General features: G+C 50.0%; 3 protein-coding genes across 4 annotated transcripts in view; 2 read left to right on the top strand and 1 right to left on the bottom strand.

The window, feature by feature from the left end:
* Positions 1-4,404, top strand: part of celsr3 (cadherin, EGF LAG seven-pass G-type receptor 3) — a 54,686-nt gene extending 50,282 nt beyond the window's left edge. The window contains exons 34-35 of one of the 2 annotated variants that reach the window (XM_046343397.1): positions 1,324-2,078; positions 2,891-4,404. In XM_046343397.1, coding sequence (XP_046199353.1) covers positions 1,324-2,078; positions 2,891-2,905 — 770 coding nt within the window. In that variant the 3' untranslated portion in view covers positions 2,906-4,404. Of the gene's footprint in view, positions 1-1,323; positions 2,276-2,890 lie in introns of both variants that reach the window. The other variant, XM_046343395.1, reaches the window with a different exon arrangement.
* Positions 4,405-4,870: 466 nt separating this feature from the next.
* Positions 4,871-7,344, bottom strand: LOC124031779. The gene is made up of 4 exons (XM_046343433.1): positions 7,208-7,344; positions 5,936-6,814; positions 5,672-5,733; positions 4,871-5,512 (listed from the first exon to the last, which is right to left on the bottom strand). Exons 2-4 carry the CDS (start codon positions 6,336-6,338, stop codon positions 4,973-4,975), a joined length of 1,005 nt encoding a protein of 334 aa, XP_046199389.1. The 5' UTR covers positions 6,339-6,814; positions 7,208-7,344; the 3' UTR covers positions 4,871-4,972.
* Positions 7,299-17,320, top strand: wdr6 (WD repeat domain 6). Its single transcript, XM_046343404.1, is given in 7 exon segments — positions 7,299-7,563; positions 7,992-8,125; positions 13,034-13,953; positions 13,955-15,693; positions 15,863-15,940; positions 16,198-16,314; positions 16,477-17,320. Coding segments are annotated over 7 exon segments (3,696 nt in total). The 5' UTR covers positions 7,299-7,561; the 3' UTR covers positions 17,183-17,320.
* Positions 17,321-17,592: the final 272 nt, after the last annotated feature.

The following is a 17,592-nucleotide window of genomic DNA, read 5'->3' as shown; positions in this document are numbered from 1 at the left end:
CTCCGACCGTGCTGCGAGTCTGTAGTAATTTAGTGCTACAGGTCTGTAGTCATTTAAGCAGATTGCCTTAGTGTTCTTGGGCACAGGGAATATGGTGGTCCGCTTGAAACATGTTGGTATTACAGACTCAACCAGGGACATGTTGAAAATGTCAGTGAAGACACCTGCCAGTTGGTCAGCACATGCCCGGAGCACACGTCCTGGTAATCCGTCTGTCCCCGCGGCCGTGTGAATGTTGACCTGTTTAAAGGTCTTACTCACGTCAGCTACGGAGAGCGTGATCATACAGTCGCTCGGGACAGCTGATGCTCTCATGCATGCCTCAGTGCTGCTTGCCTCGAAGCGAGCATAGAAGTGATTTAGCTCGCCTGGTAGGCTCGTGTCACTGGGCAGCTCGCAGCTGTGCTTCCGTTTGTAGTCTGTAATAGTTTGCAGGCCCTGCCACATAAGACGAGCGACAGAGTCGGTGTAGGACGATTCAATCTTAGCCCCGTATTGGCACTTTGCCTGTTTGATGGTCACTGCCTGGTATGGCAACTGCTCGGCCTCCGACCGCAAGGCACTACAGAGGGTAGTGGCCAAGCGTCCTGCCATCCAGGACCTCTATACCAGGCGGTGTCAGAGGAAGGCCCCCCCCCCTTTACACCACTGCTACTGTCTGTTGTCATCTATGCATAGTCACTTTAATTACTCTACCTACATGTACATACCACCTCAAATAACCGGTGCTCCCCCCTTTACACCACTGCTACTGTCTGTTGTCATCTATGCATAGTCACTTTAATTACTCTACCTACATGTACATACCACCTCAAATAACCGGTGCTCCCCCCTTTACACCACTGCTACTGTCTGTTGTCATCTATGCATAGTCACTTTAATAACTCTACCTACGTGTACATACCACCTCAAATAACCGGTGCTCCCCCCTTTACACCACTGCTACTGTCTGTTGTCATCTATGCATAGTCACTTTAATAACTCTACCTACGTGTACATACCACCTCAAATAACCGGTACCCCCCTGTATATAGTCCCGCTGTTGTTATTTCACTGCTGCTCTTTAATGACTTGATACTTTTATCTCTTATTCTTATCTGTATTTTTTTGAAACTGTATTGTTGGTTAGGGGCTCGTAAGTAAGCATTTAACTGTAAGGTCAACACAGGGGCCCCTCAGGGGGCCCAACAATACCTGTTGAATTCGGCGCATGTGGCTAGTACAATTTGATTCTATTTATTATTACCATACAGATTCATGTAAACTCAAACACCAAAATACATATTGACCCTTCCTTTTTCTAATCTCTCCCTGCTGACTCAGGCATCTTGAAGAATCGCATTGACTGCCCCCCGGCCTTGCAGGGTCTCTCCGCCATGGGCCAGGTCCCCAGCGAACTCTCCTGGTACCGCACCTCCACCCTGGGCCACAGGGGCGTCCCGGCAGCCTCCTACGGCCGCATGTACTCTGGGACAGGCTCCCTGTCTGGCACGGGATCCTTGTCCCAGCCTGCCTCCCGCTACTCCTCCAGGGAGCATCTGGATTCTTTGGCCCGCCGCCAGCTCTCCAGAGACCCCCTCGGTCGCCAGGCTGGAGGAGGATCCCAGAACCGTCTGGACCGCCAGGGCCCCCGGGACAACCTGGACCTGCTGCCCCGCCGCCGTGAGCCGGGCCTAGACAGAGCCTCCAGGGAAAACCTGAGCAGCTCCAGAGACAGGCTGGATGTCCACCAGCACAGCGCCCATACCTCCCGGGAGGACTTGAGTGGGAATGGGGGTGTGGAGCCCGGTCTGGGAGGGTCGCGCTCTCAGCTCAACACCCTGACGCGGCGCCAGGCCTCCTCCCGTGAACACCTAGGAGGAGCGCTGATGAGCAGCCGCTCCCGTGAACAGCTGGAGGCTAACGGGGGCGGCGGGGTGACCCAGTCCCAGCCCTGCAGGGAGTGGCTTCGCACCCTGCCCCCCCGCCAGCACTCACACCCTGATCAGCCCCCGCCCTCCTCCCCTCCGGCCCCCATCAGCGAGGAACCCCAGGAGCCCCCCCTACCCCGCCGCGGCCGGCTGGACTCTGCCCCCTGTGTAGGTACCCCCCCTGCCCCCGGCGCCCCCCAGCCGCCACCCGTCCAGCGAGCACCTGGACATCTTGTCCTCCATCTTGGCCTCCTTCAGCTCCTCCGTGCTCACCCCCCAGCCCCCTCCTCTGCACAAGGACCCTCCCCCTCCCCGCCCCACTCCGCCACCTCTCACAGCATCTCTGAGGTCTCCCCAGACTCTGAGTAAGTCCTGCACTCTCACTCAGCTTCATCTACCTGCTTCCTCTCCTCTTCACACTCCTGCTCTGCTCTTTCTCCTCAGACATCCATCCTTTTGTTTCCTATCAAAGATGTGATGATTTGGATTATAAACGTGTCCTAACCTGCATGTCAGGAGATGCACACTGAGTGTACAAAACATTATGAACGCCTGCTCTTTCAATGACATCGACCGACCAGGTGAAAGCTAGGATCCCTTATTGATGTCACTTGTTAAATCCACGTCAACCATTGTAGATAAAGGGGAGAATATAGGTTTAAGACATGTATTGTGCATTTGTATCATTCAGAGGGTGAATGGGCAAGACAAAATATTGAAGTGCCTTTGAACAGGGTATGGTAGTAGGTCCACCAGCCAAAGGACATCCAACTAACTTGATACAACTGTAGGAAGTATTGGAGTGAACATGGGCCAGTACCCCTGTAGAATGCCTCGACAAATTGAGGCTGGGGTGGGGGGTGCAATTCAATATTAGGAAAGTGTTCTTAATGTTTTCTACACTCAGTGTATGTAGCATTCCTCAGTTATGTTACTTCGGCTTGCCACTGATTGTGGAGGTTTCTCTTTTCTCTTCACAGAGTCAACAGAAGTGAAGGACAGTCTTGATGACACCCTCCATATCCCACAATGCATTGTGTTTTGTATTGGGGATACCAAGGACTGTGTGGGGGGCCGGGGAGAGGTCAAGGAGCACCCTGGACTGCTGAAGCACCCTGGGATACTGTAGGATCTAAGTGTTGAAGAAAGGCAGACAGTGAGATTGGAGTTTGGAGGTGCCTGGTTCGTTCTGTTATAACCAGCAACCAGTATGAGGAGGGCTACACGATGGATAGCTGGCTACCTTAGCTACTAATGTTTAATGAACTTCGATCCTCCGATTTAGTCATGAACACAAGGATCGGAATTGCACCGCTAAGAAAAAGATGAACCTTGTACATAACATTTTTATACCTTTTGTATCTTTTTCATCAGAGGCGAAGGAAGAAAAATACACCTTGAATCAAAATACCGTTCTCCTGAAACGTTTCCTCAAACCCGTCAGCTATATGTATAAAACTAGGGACAGGGGTCGGTTAGTGTTGATTGGATGAGATTGTGAGACCTGAGACATGATAGGACGAGGAAGGTGTTGGGGGCGGGTGATTGTAAACAGGAATGAATTCTATGGAAGAGGGATCTGACAGAACAAATGATTGTGAACAAGAAAGAAAGTGAACATACTTTGATATTTGAGAGGCTTGATTATCTCATTCTTCAGTTGCTCAGAATACTGTTTAGATGGAAAGTGCTGTTAATCCAAGAAAAGACCCACTGGTTTTGAATGTCAGTCATCTATTCTGCAGCATCATATCTCTCTCTCTGTGCTACTATATATCAGAAACAAAACACCATTACATATCTAATAGTTTCTCTGCCTGATAATTGGTTAATTTTAGTGTACAAAACCCTCTGTTGGGAAAATGGTCACGTAAACCTCTGGGGTTTATAGGGGTATGAGAGGTAGAGAGAGAGAACACGTTTAGGTTAGCACCTAAAGCCCTAAAGTGGTGTTACATATTGGCTCTGAGATGAAAAGGCAAGATCAGAGGACGAGTCACCGGTGCACCAGTTGTTCCAGGGCCATAACATGTAATAACACGACACTAAACAGACGCGTGGACCGGATAAAGAAAAGTGGGTCAAAAAGAAAAATGAGTGAAAAAGAGAGAAGCAATCGAGGGACTATTACTCATTAGAGGAAGGACGGAAAGACCGATTGAAGAAAGACAACGACTCGTCTCTTACACCCGACGGTCTGCAAACCTCTTTTCAACGACCTGCTTTAATCTTTTTATGTCTTTGGGTTGTGGTAAGTTAATATAAATGTGACAGTATTATTGCCAAAAATCTCCCCGGGGGCCCCGATATCCATCCTTCGCTATATTCCATCTATGTTTAACTGCTCCAGTTATTTTGCCTCTGGTCAGTTCTTTTTTTATATGATTTATTACTGCAGTACCGTTAACTTGTACAGACATAAGATTTATATTATTTATTACTTTGTCATTTTGTGTGAGAGTGTGTTATTTATAAAAGAGAGTATGCAGCGGTATTTCTTCAAATGTCGTTTAAAAAAAACAAACATGTAATGTTTCGTATGAGCTGACTCTCCCACTGTGACAAAATGCATTGAGAGAAAAGGAAGTGTGAGAGAAAAGAGGGAAGTCATTGAAGTGTAATGATGGAGGAAAGGAGGGAGGGAGAGAGGAACGGGGGACTGTCAGTTTGTGTGCTTATTCTGGGGTATGTGCTATCCCGTCGGCATGGGGGGGGGGGATTTGAAACAGCTGCTCCTCGGTTACCAACATAAAAATAAGAAATATTCGTAACAAGATGTTGTTTGAGTCCTACTTTCTGTGAGTGACATTCCCTGGAGAAAACAACCGTTTTAGCAGACTAGTTTTGACAGTTTGTTTCCGGAGGGTCTCCTCTCTTTCAGGTCTCTTTTCACATTCAGAGATCTCTACCAGACCATTAAAACAAAACTCCTACAGATCTAGGGCAGCAATGAAAAGGAATACCAAAAAAAGATTTTACTAAAGTTTTCACAAATACCTGAAACTGTCAGAAACTTTAAAAAAAATCATCTTCATAAAAACATAAATGCAACAAAACAACCGTCAAATTATTTGATCATCGCCCTCAGTGTCCTCGCTACTCGAGCACGGTCGTACCTCTTCCCCCATCTTCTTCAGCTTAGCCTGGTAGTATCTCTTTTTTAGCCTGTAGGCTTTCTCTTTCTGCCTCACCGCCTTCCTCTTGTCTTCTAAAACCTTCTGTTCCATCTGTAGGACTCTCATCCTCTGCTCATGTTCCAACTCCGACAGTTCCAGCATGCGTGGCCCGTACCGTGGGTCCTCAGACCCCCGCCCTGCTGCCGCTGCCAGAGAGGTGAAGGGTTGCGGGGCGGCCCGGGGGACGTAGGGCAGGTCAAAGTTCACGGGGCAAGAGGTGAACAGGTTGGAGGATGAGGCTGATGGGATGGGTGGAGGGAGGAAGGACGGGGATGTCCCAGACCAGGAGGTTTCACTGTGGGTGAGAGTGGAGGCGTTGGGCTGGCTGGTGGAGAAGGGGATCCGGAGGGGTCCGTCACTTCCTGCTAGTGCCGTGAAGGAGGCGATGCCGATGCTCATGGCTACCTGGTCTTTACTCTCGCTCTCCTGGGGAAGACAGAATGGGTTAGATTTCAACTGCACGGTGTCCTCTTATACGAGAAGCTCTTTCAGTGGCTTTTGAACTGTATTGGCATGTTCATATGTAAAGATCATCGTACACTAGAGGATTGTCCATGGAGATGTGCTCTAGCTGTGACACGTTACCTCATTGTGACTGTTATCAGCATCGTCCTGGTCACTCCCACTGGTCGCTGCAGTACACGTCACTAGGTCACACAGGCAGACAGCGAGACAGAGATTGGAACCGTCTCCCCGAGCACCGTATATACACACACACGTGTGTGAGCAAATTGGTTGACAACACATCAGCCTATCATCTAAGGAATGCACGTTTGATAAATGCGTGAACTCAATATAGACGAGCTCATCTTAGCTGCAGCGGAAGCCCTGAGAGTAGTGTGGTATTACCTGCTGTGGGGGAGCCAGGCCTGAGGCCGGTGTAGCACACCTCTCCGTCCATGTCGTCCTGGTTGGAGATGAGGTTGGGTACCATGGCCGTAATCTCCCGCTGAACCTCGGTCAGGGCCGTGACAGGCATGCCAGCGACCACCTGCTCCTGACGCCGGTGCAGCGCCTGGCGGCTCTCCACCTTCAGCCTCTTCCACAGGGTCTTCATGGTGCCCACCGAGCTCGGTGGCCGGTCGGGGAAGGCAGCGTTGAAGGCTTCCACCACCTCGGCCCACACGGCGTTGCGGTGCACAGTAGTGTTGGTGTCCTTCCTGAAGTCCTGGACTGTGTGCACCACGCCCTGGATCCTCTGCAGGAAGTAGAGCTTCTGCTGCATGGTGAAATTGGGCGTGCGGTACGACATGGTCGTTGGTCGCCAAGGCAACGGGGTGGAGGTGAGGGTTCTAGTCCTGCTCGGGTTCGTGTGCGAGAGGGATTACGGGGCCGCAGTAGGCCAAATGGGGGCATTTCCTTCCAACCAACATACTGTATGAGGTTGATTTAGGTTTTAAGTCTTTGTGAGGTTGTTCTTTCCATGAGCATCGAGTTGATTTTGAAACTAGGGTGTTTTCAGTGAGCGTTGGTTGTGAGGTTTAGTCCAACTTGATGTCCTGTCAGAGATCATGTGGAAGAACTGCTTGGTGCGTGCATTTACTTGGTGGGTGTGTCATTGTCATGAATGGTACTGTAATCCACAGTAGGGCATCATCTTTACTGGGATAACCAGCTGTTATGCAGTGTTTAGCTACAGAAAAACGTTGGTGTCCACTGTCAAGTCAAATTACACCGATGAACCGTGCTTTATGGAGCTGTGGTCCACTCTGTGATGATTCTTAATCTCTGGGTCGGGGTAGAAGAAAACAAAAGAATGACATTCAGATTGATATGAACACTTTACAGCAAGGTTGAGATTTTTAAGAACACGTGCCATCATTCCCAAGGAATACCGAATGTTCATCCTCTCCTTTTAATAAAAGGGAATAATTCAGACCTGGGACATCAGGTGAGTGAAACTAACTACCAGGTACAAACAAAAACATAGCGTTTCGGGACGGAATTGAATAGCCTTTATATCGAATGCCTTGCTTGCTACCTAGCAGGTTAGCAAGATGACAGTAATAATGCTAGCCAAGCTAATACACCTAACATTCCCCATATACATGCGCTTATTTGGATGTACATTTTATTTGTAAATTAAAACAAATAAACATATGATTTGTTGTTATTACTCACATGCAACTAGACAGCCAATAAGAGCGGCGAATTATCGTGGACAAACACGTTGTTGTCTTGCCACCACCACCCCCTCATGTTTGGCGGCCGGATGCGAAATTTAAACAACAAACCTGCGTATTTTACGCAAATAGCACTTTCGACTCTTTTTTTTAACCAATAGCTGTCCGCTTTATTGCAATGTGCGATGCATTATGTCAGTGTGGCCACGTTTGATTGGATGCGTGCGGAAGAAACGCATGGGTAGCTAGCTAGTTCTTCAGAGAGAAGAACAGAACAAATTCACGAAAGGACAATGAATACTTTTTTGTTGTTGTCAAGAAATGAAAATATTTTCCTGGAATCTAGATAGATATGTAAGTAACTACCCATGTTATTTCCAAGACAGTAGCCTAGACATGACTAGCTAATTACCCTAAGTCAAATATTGTTATAACTAGCTAACGTTAGCTAGCTAGCTAACCCCCTTTCATCTGCGTGACTACCTAAGTAGTTGGTTACCTAGTGTAATAAAAAGTTATTAGCATGTTTTCGGCTATGTTGTATTTTCCTCCCTTGGTGTTGACAATAAATCAGAGGTTATTGTAAGTTAGATAGCTATAAATTCATTCATAAGAGAAACATTGAAATAATAAGAGAAGGAATACCAGCTAAAGCCCCAAATTAACAAGCGCACACACATAGCTAGCTGACAGGTTGACGTCATCTCACTATGCAAAATCATTTTTTGGGGGAGGGATGAGAAGATTACTAGCTAAAGTTAATGTTTCTGTATGTGTGCCAGGTTATCGGGTGCTGTTGATGAGAGGCTTTCCGCAGGGAGTGTGTCAATGTCAGTGATGATGGCAATTGAGACGGCAGCCCTGGTAGTCCCTGTCACCGCTCTGGAGTTCCTAAGGGAGGAGTGCCTGCTAACAGGTAGGAGATCCCTGGCTAGTTACGTAGTTATAACTGATATGCCATGGCTCACACAGCGTCACAGCTTGGCTAATGGAAAGCGCCTGCGCCCATTTTTCAACTAACCTGTTATTGGCGATACTTTCTTTATTCTCGATTTGGAAGGAAAGTACATCTTATATCAAGTGATTTTGATTGTGGAAATCTGTTCCAAAGTATTTCCACACATTATAAAGAGATTTATCTGATCATATACATATGTAAGCAAGGTTTGAAATGATTAGGTTGTAGTCAAATATTATATCTGTTTGGGCTTCTTGTGGTCAATTTGCAGTATTACAAATGATTTGTAATTATGTTTTGGCACCCTGACCATGCCCTCAAGAAAAAATAGGCTTGTGGCTGAATGTAGTTGATGATCTCTGCTTTATGCTAGCTACTTATCAATGTCTTTCTCCGAGCTGGAACAGCTAGCAATGGTCGAACTAGCCCGTGATTTATTAGCCAATCCCTGGCTAGACAATACAAGACCGTCCTTACTGCCTTGTCAAAGCTACAAGGCATATTCACAGTAATGTTCAACCTCTTCTTGTCCCAGTCTGTAATCCCAAAATGTTTTAAAATGACCACCATCATTCCTGTCCCCAAGAACTGAGGCTTCATGCCACAATGACTACCGCCCTGTAGCACTCACATCTGTAATCATGAAGTGCTTTGAGAGGCTGGTTATGGCACACATTAACTCCAACATCCCAGACACTCTAGACCCACGCCAATGTCCATACCGTAGATGATGCTATCTCAATTGCTCTCCACAGTGCCTTCATCCACCTAGATAAGAGGAATACCTATGTGAGAATGCTGTTCATTGACTACAGCTCAGCATTCAACACCCTTTGTCCCCTCCAAGCCTGTCACCAAGCTGAACACCTCCCTCTGCAACTGGATCCTGGAATTCCTGACGGGCCGACCCCAGGTGGTGAGGATAGGCAACTTCACCTCCGCCACGCTGACCCTCCACACAGGGGTGTGTGCTTAGTCGCCTCCTGTACTCCCTGTTCACCCACAACTGTATGGCCACGCACTTCTCCAACACCATCACCATGTTTAGTGATAACGGTAAGCCTGATCACCGTCGATGATGAGTCAGCCTACAGGGATGAGGTCAGTGACCTGGCAGTGTGGTGCCAGAGCAACAACCTCTCCCTCAACGTCATTAAGATCAAGGAGCTGATCGTGGACTACAGGAAAGGTGGGGTGGGGGGGGGGGGTGAGCACGTCCCCATTCACAACGATGGGGCTGCAGTGGAGCAGGTCGAGAACTTCAAGTTTCTCATTGTCAAAATCACTAAAGACTTAAAATGGTCCAAACACACGCACACAGTCGTGAAGATGCTCAGGAGGTTGTTAGAATGGCACCGGAGAAGAAGGAAAACGTTTTACGTGCCTCCTTCCGATTGTGTTTTTTGTTAGTTTATTTGCGTTGTTTGTAACTTTTTTTAAACTTACCGTCTCTTAGGACCGAAAATAACTTCTGGACATCAGGACTGCGATTACTCACCACGGACTGGCAGAATCCTTTTTTTCCTTTAACGAGTCTGATGAGCCCGACGCGAACGATATACTGCTTTCTCTGGAACAGGCCTAGATCCCAGTGATCTGGTCAGATGAAGCAGATGCTAAGCTACAGGACTGTTTTGCTAGCACAGACTGGAATATGTTCTGGGATTCCTCCGATGGCATTGAGGAGTACAGCACATCAGTCATTGGCATCATCAATAAGTGCATCGATGACGGTGTCCCCACAGTGACCGTACGTACATACCCCAACCAGAAGCCATGGATTACAGGCAACATCCGCACTGAGTTAAAGGCTAGAGCTACCACTTTCAAGGAGCGGGACTCTAACCCGGAAGCTTAAAATAAATCCTGCTATGCTTTCCGACGAACCATCAAACAGGAAAAGCATCAATTCAGGGCTAAGATTGAATCGTCCTACACGGGCTCTGACGCTCGTCGGATGTGTCAGGGCCTGCAAACCATTACAGACTGCAAAGGGAAGCACAGCCACAGCTGCCCAGTGACATGAGCCTACCAGATGAGCTAAACTACTTCTATGCTCCCTTCGAGGCAAATAACACTGAAACATGCATGAGAGCACCAACTGTTCTGTAAGATCACCCTCTCCGAAGCCGATGTGAGTAAGACCTTTAGACAGGTCAACATTCACATGGCCACAGGGCCAGACATATTACCAGGACGTGTACTGCGAGCATGCGCTGACCAACTGGCAAGTGTCTTCACGGACATTTTCAACTTCTCCCTGTCTGAGTCCGTAATAGAAACATTTTTCAAGCAGACCACCATAGTGCATGTGCACAAGAACACTAAGGTAACCTGCCTAAATGACTACCAACCCGTAGCACTCACGTCTGTAGCCATGACGTGCTTTGAAAGACTGATCATGGCTCACATCAACACCATGATCCCTGAAACCCTAGACCCACTCCAATTTGCATACGGCCCGACAGATCCACAGATGATGCAATCTCTATTGCACTCCACACTGCCCTTTCCCACCTGGACAAAATGAACCTTACCTATGTGAGAATGTTATTCATTGACTACAGCTCAGCGTTCAACACCATAGTGCCCTCAAAGCTCATCAATAATCTAAGGAGCCTGGGATTAAACTCCTCCCTCTGCAACTGGATTCTGGGCTTCCTGGCGGCCGCCCCTAGGTGGTAAGGGTAGGTAACAACACATCCACCACGCTGATCCTCAACACGGGCCCCTCAGGGGTGCATGCTCAGCCCCCTCCTGTACTCCATGTTCACTCGTGACTGCAAGACCAGGCACAACTCCAACACCATCATTAAGTTTGCCGATGACACAACAGCGGTAGGCCTGATCACCGACAACAACGAGACAGCCTATAGGGAGGAGGTCAGAGACGTGGCCGTGTGCTGCAAGGACAACAAGCTCTCCCTCAACCGTGAGCTGCAAGGACAACAAGCTCTCCCTCAACGTGATCAAGACAAAGGAGATGATTGTGGACTACAGGAAAAAGAGGATCGGAGCACACCCCCATTCTCATCGATGGGGATGCAGTGGAGCAGGTTGAGAGCTTCAAGTTCCTTGGTGTCCACATCACCGATAAAGAACATGGTCCAAGCACACCAAGACAGTTGTGAAGAGGGCACGACAAAACCTCAGGAGACTGAAAAGATTTGGTATGGGTCCTCAGATTCTCAAATGGTTCTACAGCTGCACCATTGAGAGCATTTTGACTGGCAAAGTCATTGCCTGGCATAGCATTAGCACCGCCCTCGATCGCATGGTGCTACAGAGGTTGGTGTGGACAGCCCAGTACATCACTTGGACCGAGCTCCCTACCATCCAGGATATCTGTGTCAAGCGGTGTGGTAGAAATGTCCGGAAAATCATTATAGACTCCAACCACCCAAGCCATAGACTATTCTCTTTGCTTCTGCACGGCAAGCCGTACCGGTGCATCAAGTCTGGCACCAACATACTCTTGAACGGCTTCTATCCACAAGCAATAAAAATCGAACAAAAATAGCTACACAGACTATATGAGTTAAGCTTACATCTTTGTTGACCTTTTATTTATATTTTTGCACTGTTTCTATGCACACTCAGAGGGCCCTACACACACACACACACACACACACACACACACACACACACACACACACACACACACACACACACACACACACACACACACACACACACACACACACACACACACACACACACACACACACACACACACACACACACACACACACACACACACACACACACACACACACACACACACACACACACACACACACACACTCCATCTGCTCAATCGCACATAATATGCACATACATTTATACTGACTCTACACACCCACACATCCACTCGCATACAAGCTGCTGCTATTCTGTTTATCTTCTATCCTGTTGCCTAGTCCCCTCACCCCTATACATATCTACCTCCATCACTCCAGTGTCCCTGCACATTGTACATATGGTATTGAACTGACCCTGTATATAGTATGGTACTGAACTGACCCTGTATATAGTATGGTATTGAACTGACCCTGTATATAGTATGGTATTGAACTGACCCTGTATATAGTATGGTATTGAACTGACCCTGTATATAGTATGGTACTGAACTGACCCTGTATATAGTATGGTATTGAACTGACCCTGTATATAGTATGGTATTGAACTGACCCTGTATATAGTATGGTACTGAACTGACCCTGTATATAGTATGGTATTGAACTGACCCTGTATATAGTATGGTACTGAACTGACCCTGTATATAGTATGGTATTGAACTGACCTGGTATATAGTAAGGTATTGAACTGACCCTGTATATAGTATGGTATTGAACTGACCCTGTATATAGTATGGTATTGAACTGACCCTGTATATAGTATGGTACTGAACTGACCCTGTATATAGTATGGCATTGAACTGACCCTGTATATAGTAAGGTATTGAACTGACCCTGTATGTAGTATGATATTGAACTGACCCTGTATATAGTATGGCATTGAACTGACCCTGTATATAGTAAGGTATTGAACTGACCCTGTATATAGTATGGTATTGAACTGACCCTGTATATAGTATGTTACTTACTTATTGTGTTCTTCTTATTTCTCGTGTGTTTTTTCTCGTATTACATTGCTATTGATTATTGCATTGTTGGGTTTTGAGTTTGCAAGAAAGGTATTTCACTGTGGTAGTGATTGTGACATTAAAAACCCTTGCATGATCAATCTGATCTGGACCATTTCCCAAATACTTATAAATTGTATCCTTCCTCTCTTCCTTTGTCCCTTCCTCTGCTCTGTCATTAAGTGTGATTAGATATTTGACATGTGCATGCGTCCATACAGGTGAGGGTCCGATCCTGACAGTGTACCGCCTCCAATCTCAGTCCAAAGCCTCCACCTCACTGAGCGTGCTCCTCAACTACCGCATCCATGGGATTCGTCCCAAACCACAGACAGGAGACAGACGGACCAGTGACCCAGACGATGAGGTGGTAGTGTTTGGAGGGAAGGCTGTGCGCTTGCTGAGGCTGAGTGCTGGAGGGCAGAGGCTAGAGCCGCTGGGCCCCCTCATGGAGCTGCCCGACTGGGCTCTGGATGTCCGCTGGGTCTCTGGAGAGAAAGGTCCACTCCTCGGCGTGGCTCTGGCCCACAACGCTGCTCTGTTGCTGGATCCTGTTGAGGGCTGCGTCCTGGCCCTCTGCTCTTGCCAGGAGGGGTGTTTGCTGTACTCCGCCCTGCTCCTGGGTGGGAACTGGGAGGACTCTGTCCTGGTTGGGGGGACTGTGTTCAACCAGCTGGTGCTCTGGAGGCCAGGAGGAGCACAGCTGGGCGGGAAGGCCCCAGTGGAGAAGCGTCTGCCAGGTCACAGTGGCGTCATCTTTAGCCTCTGTTACCGCCGGGAGACTGGTTGGCTGGCCTCCGCCTCGGACGACCGCAGTGTAAGGGTCTGGGGGTGGGGGACCTGGGGGTGCTGGAGGGGGTGTGGAGACCCCAGCCCGACGTGTCTGCGGGTGTTGTATGGACACCAAGCCAGGGTGTTTTCCGTCAAGCTGTCCCCTGGACGGGTGTACAGCGCTGGGGAGGACGGGGCCTGTCTGCTGTGGGACTGGGGAGGTGGGGGAGGGTGGCTCGGACACTGAAAGGCCACCGGTCCGGGGGTGAGGGCGTTGGCAGTCAGTGAGGGAGGGGAGGGCCAGGACAGGTGGGTGGCCACCGGAGGGGCAGATGGAGGGATCCGCCTGTGGCGGGTGGGGGGAGGAGGAGAAGGGAGATGCCGAGGGAGGGCAGGGGGACGCGGAGATCCTGGTGGACCTAGGCTTCCAGGGTCGAGGCGTCCCCAAGGTGGTGGGTGTGGTGGGGGACGGGCACTGGATCCAGGGCAGGGTGGTGGTGAACACAGACCATGGGGAGGTCTACCTCTATGAGGGGGTGCGGTGGGGTCTCCTATGGGAGGGGGGTCCTGAGTTCCAGTCCTACTGTGTGATGGAGGTGCTACGGGTGAGGGGTTGGGGGGCTGCTGCATCCAGGGAGGGGCTGTGTGCTTTAGGCAGCCTCAGTGGAGGGGTGCAGGTCTTCCCCTTGTCGCAGCCTGGCGCGGGGGTGTTGCTGAGGGCAGGGCCAGGGAAAGTCCACAGTGTGCTGTGGGTGAAGGGCCAGGCAGAGGGGCAGGGGCGAGGGGGGTACCTGCTGGCATCCGGAGCAGAGGGCCTGGTCCATCGTTGGCAGGTGGAGGTAGAGATGAGAGACACTGGACTGGCTCTCAGGGTGGAACCACTCCGTCCTCTCCTTCTGCCTCCCTGTGCCAAACGCTGGCTCACTGCTATAGTTTACCTCAACCGCCCACAGGGGACACTGTGGGTATGTGGAGACAGGAGAGGATCACTGCTGCTGTTTGAAGAGAGTGAACACCATCAAGAGAAGAAGAGGGGAGCTGGAGAAGAGCATGAGGATGAAGAGAGGGGAAGAGAGGCACATAATGGGCTGGTTGAAAGCCATGATGAAAAGGGGGACGTGGTAGTCGGAGAGGAGGATGAGGAGAGAGAGGCCAGCAGGGCAGGGCTGACCCTCATGCCTGTGAGCTCTCTGTTCGGGGTGCATGGAAAGCAGGGGGTGACGTGGGTGTCGGAGCACCGGGGGCTGCTGTACAGTGCGGGGAGAGATGGCTGTGTGAGAGTCCTCCGGGTTGGACCAGAGGGACTGGAGGTTTTGAGGGTCCAGCGGGCCTGCAGGGGGATGGAGTGGCTGGAGAGAGTTCTGCTTCTGGAACCCCAGGACTCTGAAGAGGAGCAGAGGGCCCAGGAACCAGAAGGAAGTGGGAAAGAGGCCCGCTTTGTGATCGTGGGCTTCCATTCGGTCCACTTTGTAGTGTGGGACCCCGTGAGGCAGGAGAAGCTGCTCTCAGTGCCCTGTGGAGGAGGCCATCGGTCCTGGAGCTACTGCCCCCACCAGGACGGCCTCTCTTTGGGCCAGGGGGCCCTAGTGTTCATCAAGCAGGGGGTGGTCCTGGCCTCTAAACCCTCTGGGGAAGCACCCAGCCGTGCAGGGAGCCTGGACCTGAGACAGGGGCTGCACGGCAGGGGAGTGGGCTGTGTGTGTCGCTTGGGGGTAGTGGGGGAGGCTGGAGAGGGCCGCTGGGAGGTGCTGGTGACCGGAGGAGAGGACACCAGCTTGACCGTCCTGGCGGTCCAACCGCAGACGGGCGCGGTCAGAGTGCTGTCGGTCATCACTGACCACATCTCGAATGTTCGGACTCTGACAGCAGTCAAACGTTTGGATGGAAGGACTGACAGAGGGACAGATGAACAGACAGAGTCCCTCTCTGCCCTGCTGGTATCTGCAGGTGGACGCGCACAGATGCAGTGCTACCGGCTGCTGATTGGAGGAAATGGACAGTTAGGCTTGCCCTCCTGTCAGGTGATACAGGTGGCCAGCCACCGATTGGACGATCAGTGGGAGAGAATGCGGAACCGACACAAGACTGTGAAAATGGACGCAGAAACCAGGTGTTTGAACTTGTACTTTATATAAATGCTCACTTTTCATTCAATTAAATCATACAAAGACATTCCCTTGCCTTCTACCAGAACACACCAACACACAGATACTGTCTTGCAGCTGCCCATTCTCTCACAAGCACAATCTGATGTTTTACTCTGCTGTTTGTGTTTTCAGGTACATGTCCATTGCCGTGGTGGATGATGGGACAGAGTCGGTCCTCCTGGCGTTGGCCTGCAGTGATGGAGCTGTGAGGTACACTATCATTATTCTACCAGTCAAATTCATGAGGTACACGAAAGATTAGGACCTAGTGTTTTTATTTGACCCCTTTCCTTGACCCCTGTCTTTCCCTCTCTCTCTCTCTTTCTTTCTCGGTCCTCTCTCTTTCTTTCTCGGTCCTCTCTCTCTCTCTCTCTTGCTCTCTCTCTTGCTCTCTCTCTTGCTCTCTCGCTCTCTCTCTCTTTCTCTCTTTCTTTCTCTCTCTCTCGCTCTCCCTCTCTCTCTCTCAGGCTCTTCTCAGTCAGTGAGTTGAGGGGAAAGTTTGAGCTCCTGTGGGAGAGCTTCCATCATGAGAGATGTGTACTCAGCATCGCCCCCTGCAGCCTGGAGGATGGACACGGCAATCGGTGAGGCACTGGGGGGGCTGACGGCTCCATGACTGGTTGCAAAGGCAATGCAACACAAGATGCTATTCATGTTCTGAATAACCCACATTTTCCCTCATCATCATTTTGACCTCCTCATAATAACATCAGCCGAACATTCTCTCACCTCTCTGTCTCCCTCAGACGTGTGTTCCTCTTCAGCGCAGCCACAGATGGAAGGATAGCAGTGTGGGATATGAGCACCGTAGCCAACTCAGACAAGCCCCCTACTGCGGCCCTAGCCCCAACCAGCCCCTGTCTAACAGTCCCCGCCCACCAGAGTGGAGTCAACACCCTGGCCGTATGGGAGGAGGGCCTTGGGGCTGGACATACAGACGGATCCTGGATCGCATTGGCCAGCGGAGGAGATGACGGACAGCTGTCAGTAGCACTCATCAGGGTGCAGTACCAGGGGGAGGCGGTAGGGGGCAGCAGAGTGTGTCTACAGCTCCAGTCTCAGTGGTCCGTGGCGTTAGCCCACGCTGCCCCTCTGACCGCCCTGAGGATGCTGAGCCCAGGCCTGTTAGTGTCCACATCCCCTGACCAGAGGGTGTGTCTGTGGAGGCTGGCCACTACCGGACTCAGCCAACAGGGAGCGCTCATCTCCCATGTGGCAGACGCAGCAGGGCTGGAGGTTTGGATTGAGGCTGGGGTTGGGTCTGTGTCTGGATGTGGGGACAGGGGCTGGGTGGTTGTCTGTGGACAGGGGTTACAGCTGCTGAAGGTGACCGACATGGAGGATGAAGGGAACAGGGAGGACAATACTGGAAGAAAGAGCTGTGTGGGAGGGAGGGAGGAGTGTGTGAAAGTGTCTTTATACCAGCGTTGTCTGGATGACAAGACAACATGACCTGTTGTGAACTGGACCCATGAACAAGATTAGTTTATTTGAATATCTGAAATGGTTTACGGTCTAAATGACCCAAAGAACCCAAACGCCTTCATTTCATAATGTACATTTGGATTTTGAAATAAACTTAATTTAAATCAAGATATTTTTCTCAAATGATTTATAGAATGAATGGCTGCTTGTGGTGTACTGCTTCTGCTGGTGTGGCAGTCGGGGTTAGGGAAGTGGGAGTAATCAACTGACTTGAGTGTGTGTGTGTGTGTGTGTGTGGGGTGGGGGGGGGGGGGGTAGTAATGTACTCCACCTCTGTAATGTGAAATGGAGGTCTGGATGGGGGTCAGTACACAGGTTTAGGTGGGGCAGGACTGCAGTAGATGAACATGAATATTTTATTCACGTCTCCGATTGCC

Source organism: Oncorhynchus gorbuscha, linkage group LG03 (genome assembly GCF_021184085.1).
Source record: "Oncorhynchus gorbuscha isolate QuinsamMale2020 ecotype Even-year linkage group LG03, OgorEven_v1.0, whole genome shotgun sequence".
Lineage (NCBI taxonomy): Eukaryota > Metazoa > Chordata > Actinopteri > Salmoniformes > Salmonidae > Oncorhynchus > Oncorhynchus gorbuscha.
The sequence above is the reverse complement of the archived record's forward strand: the minus strand, read 5'-3'. Positions and strand labels throughout refer to the sequence as shown.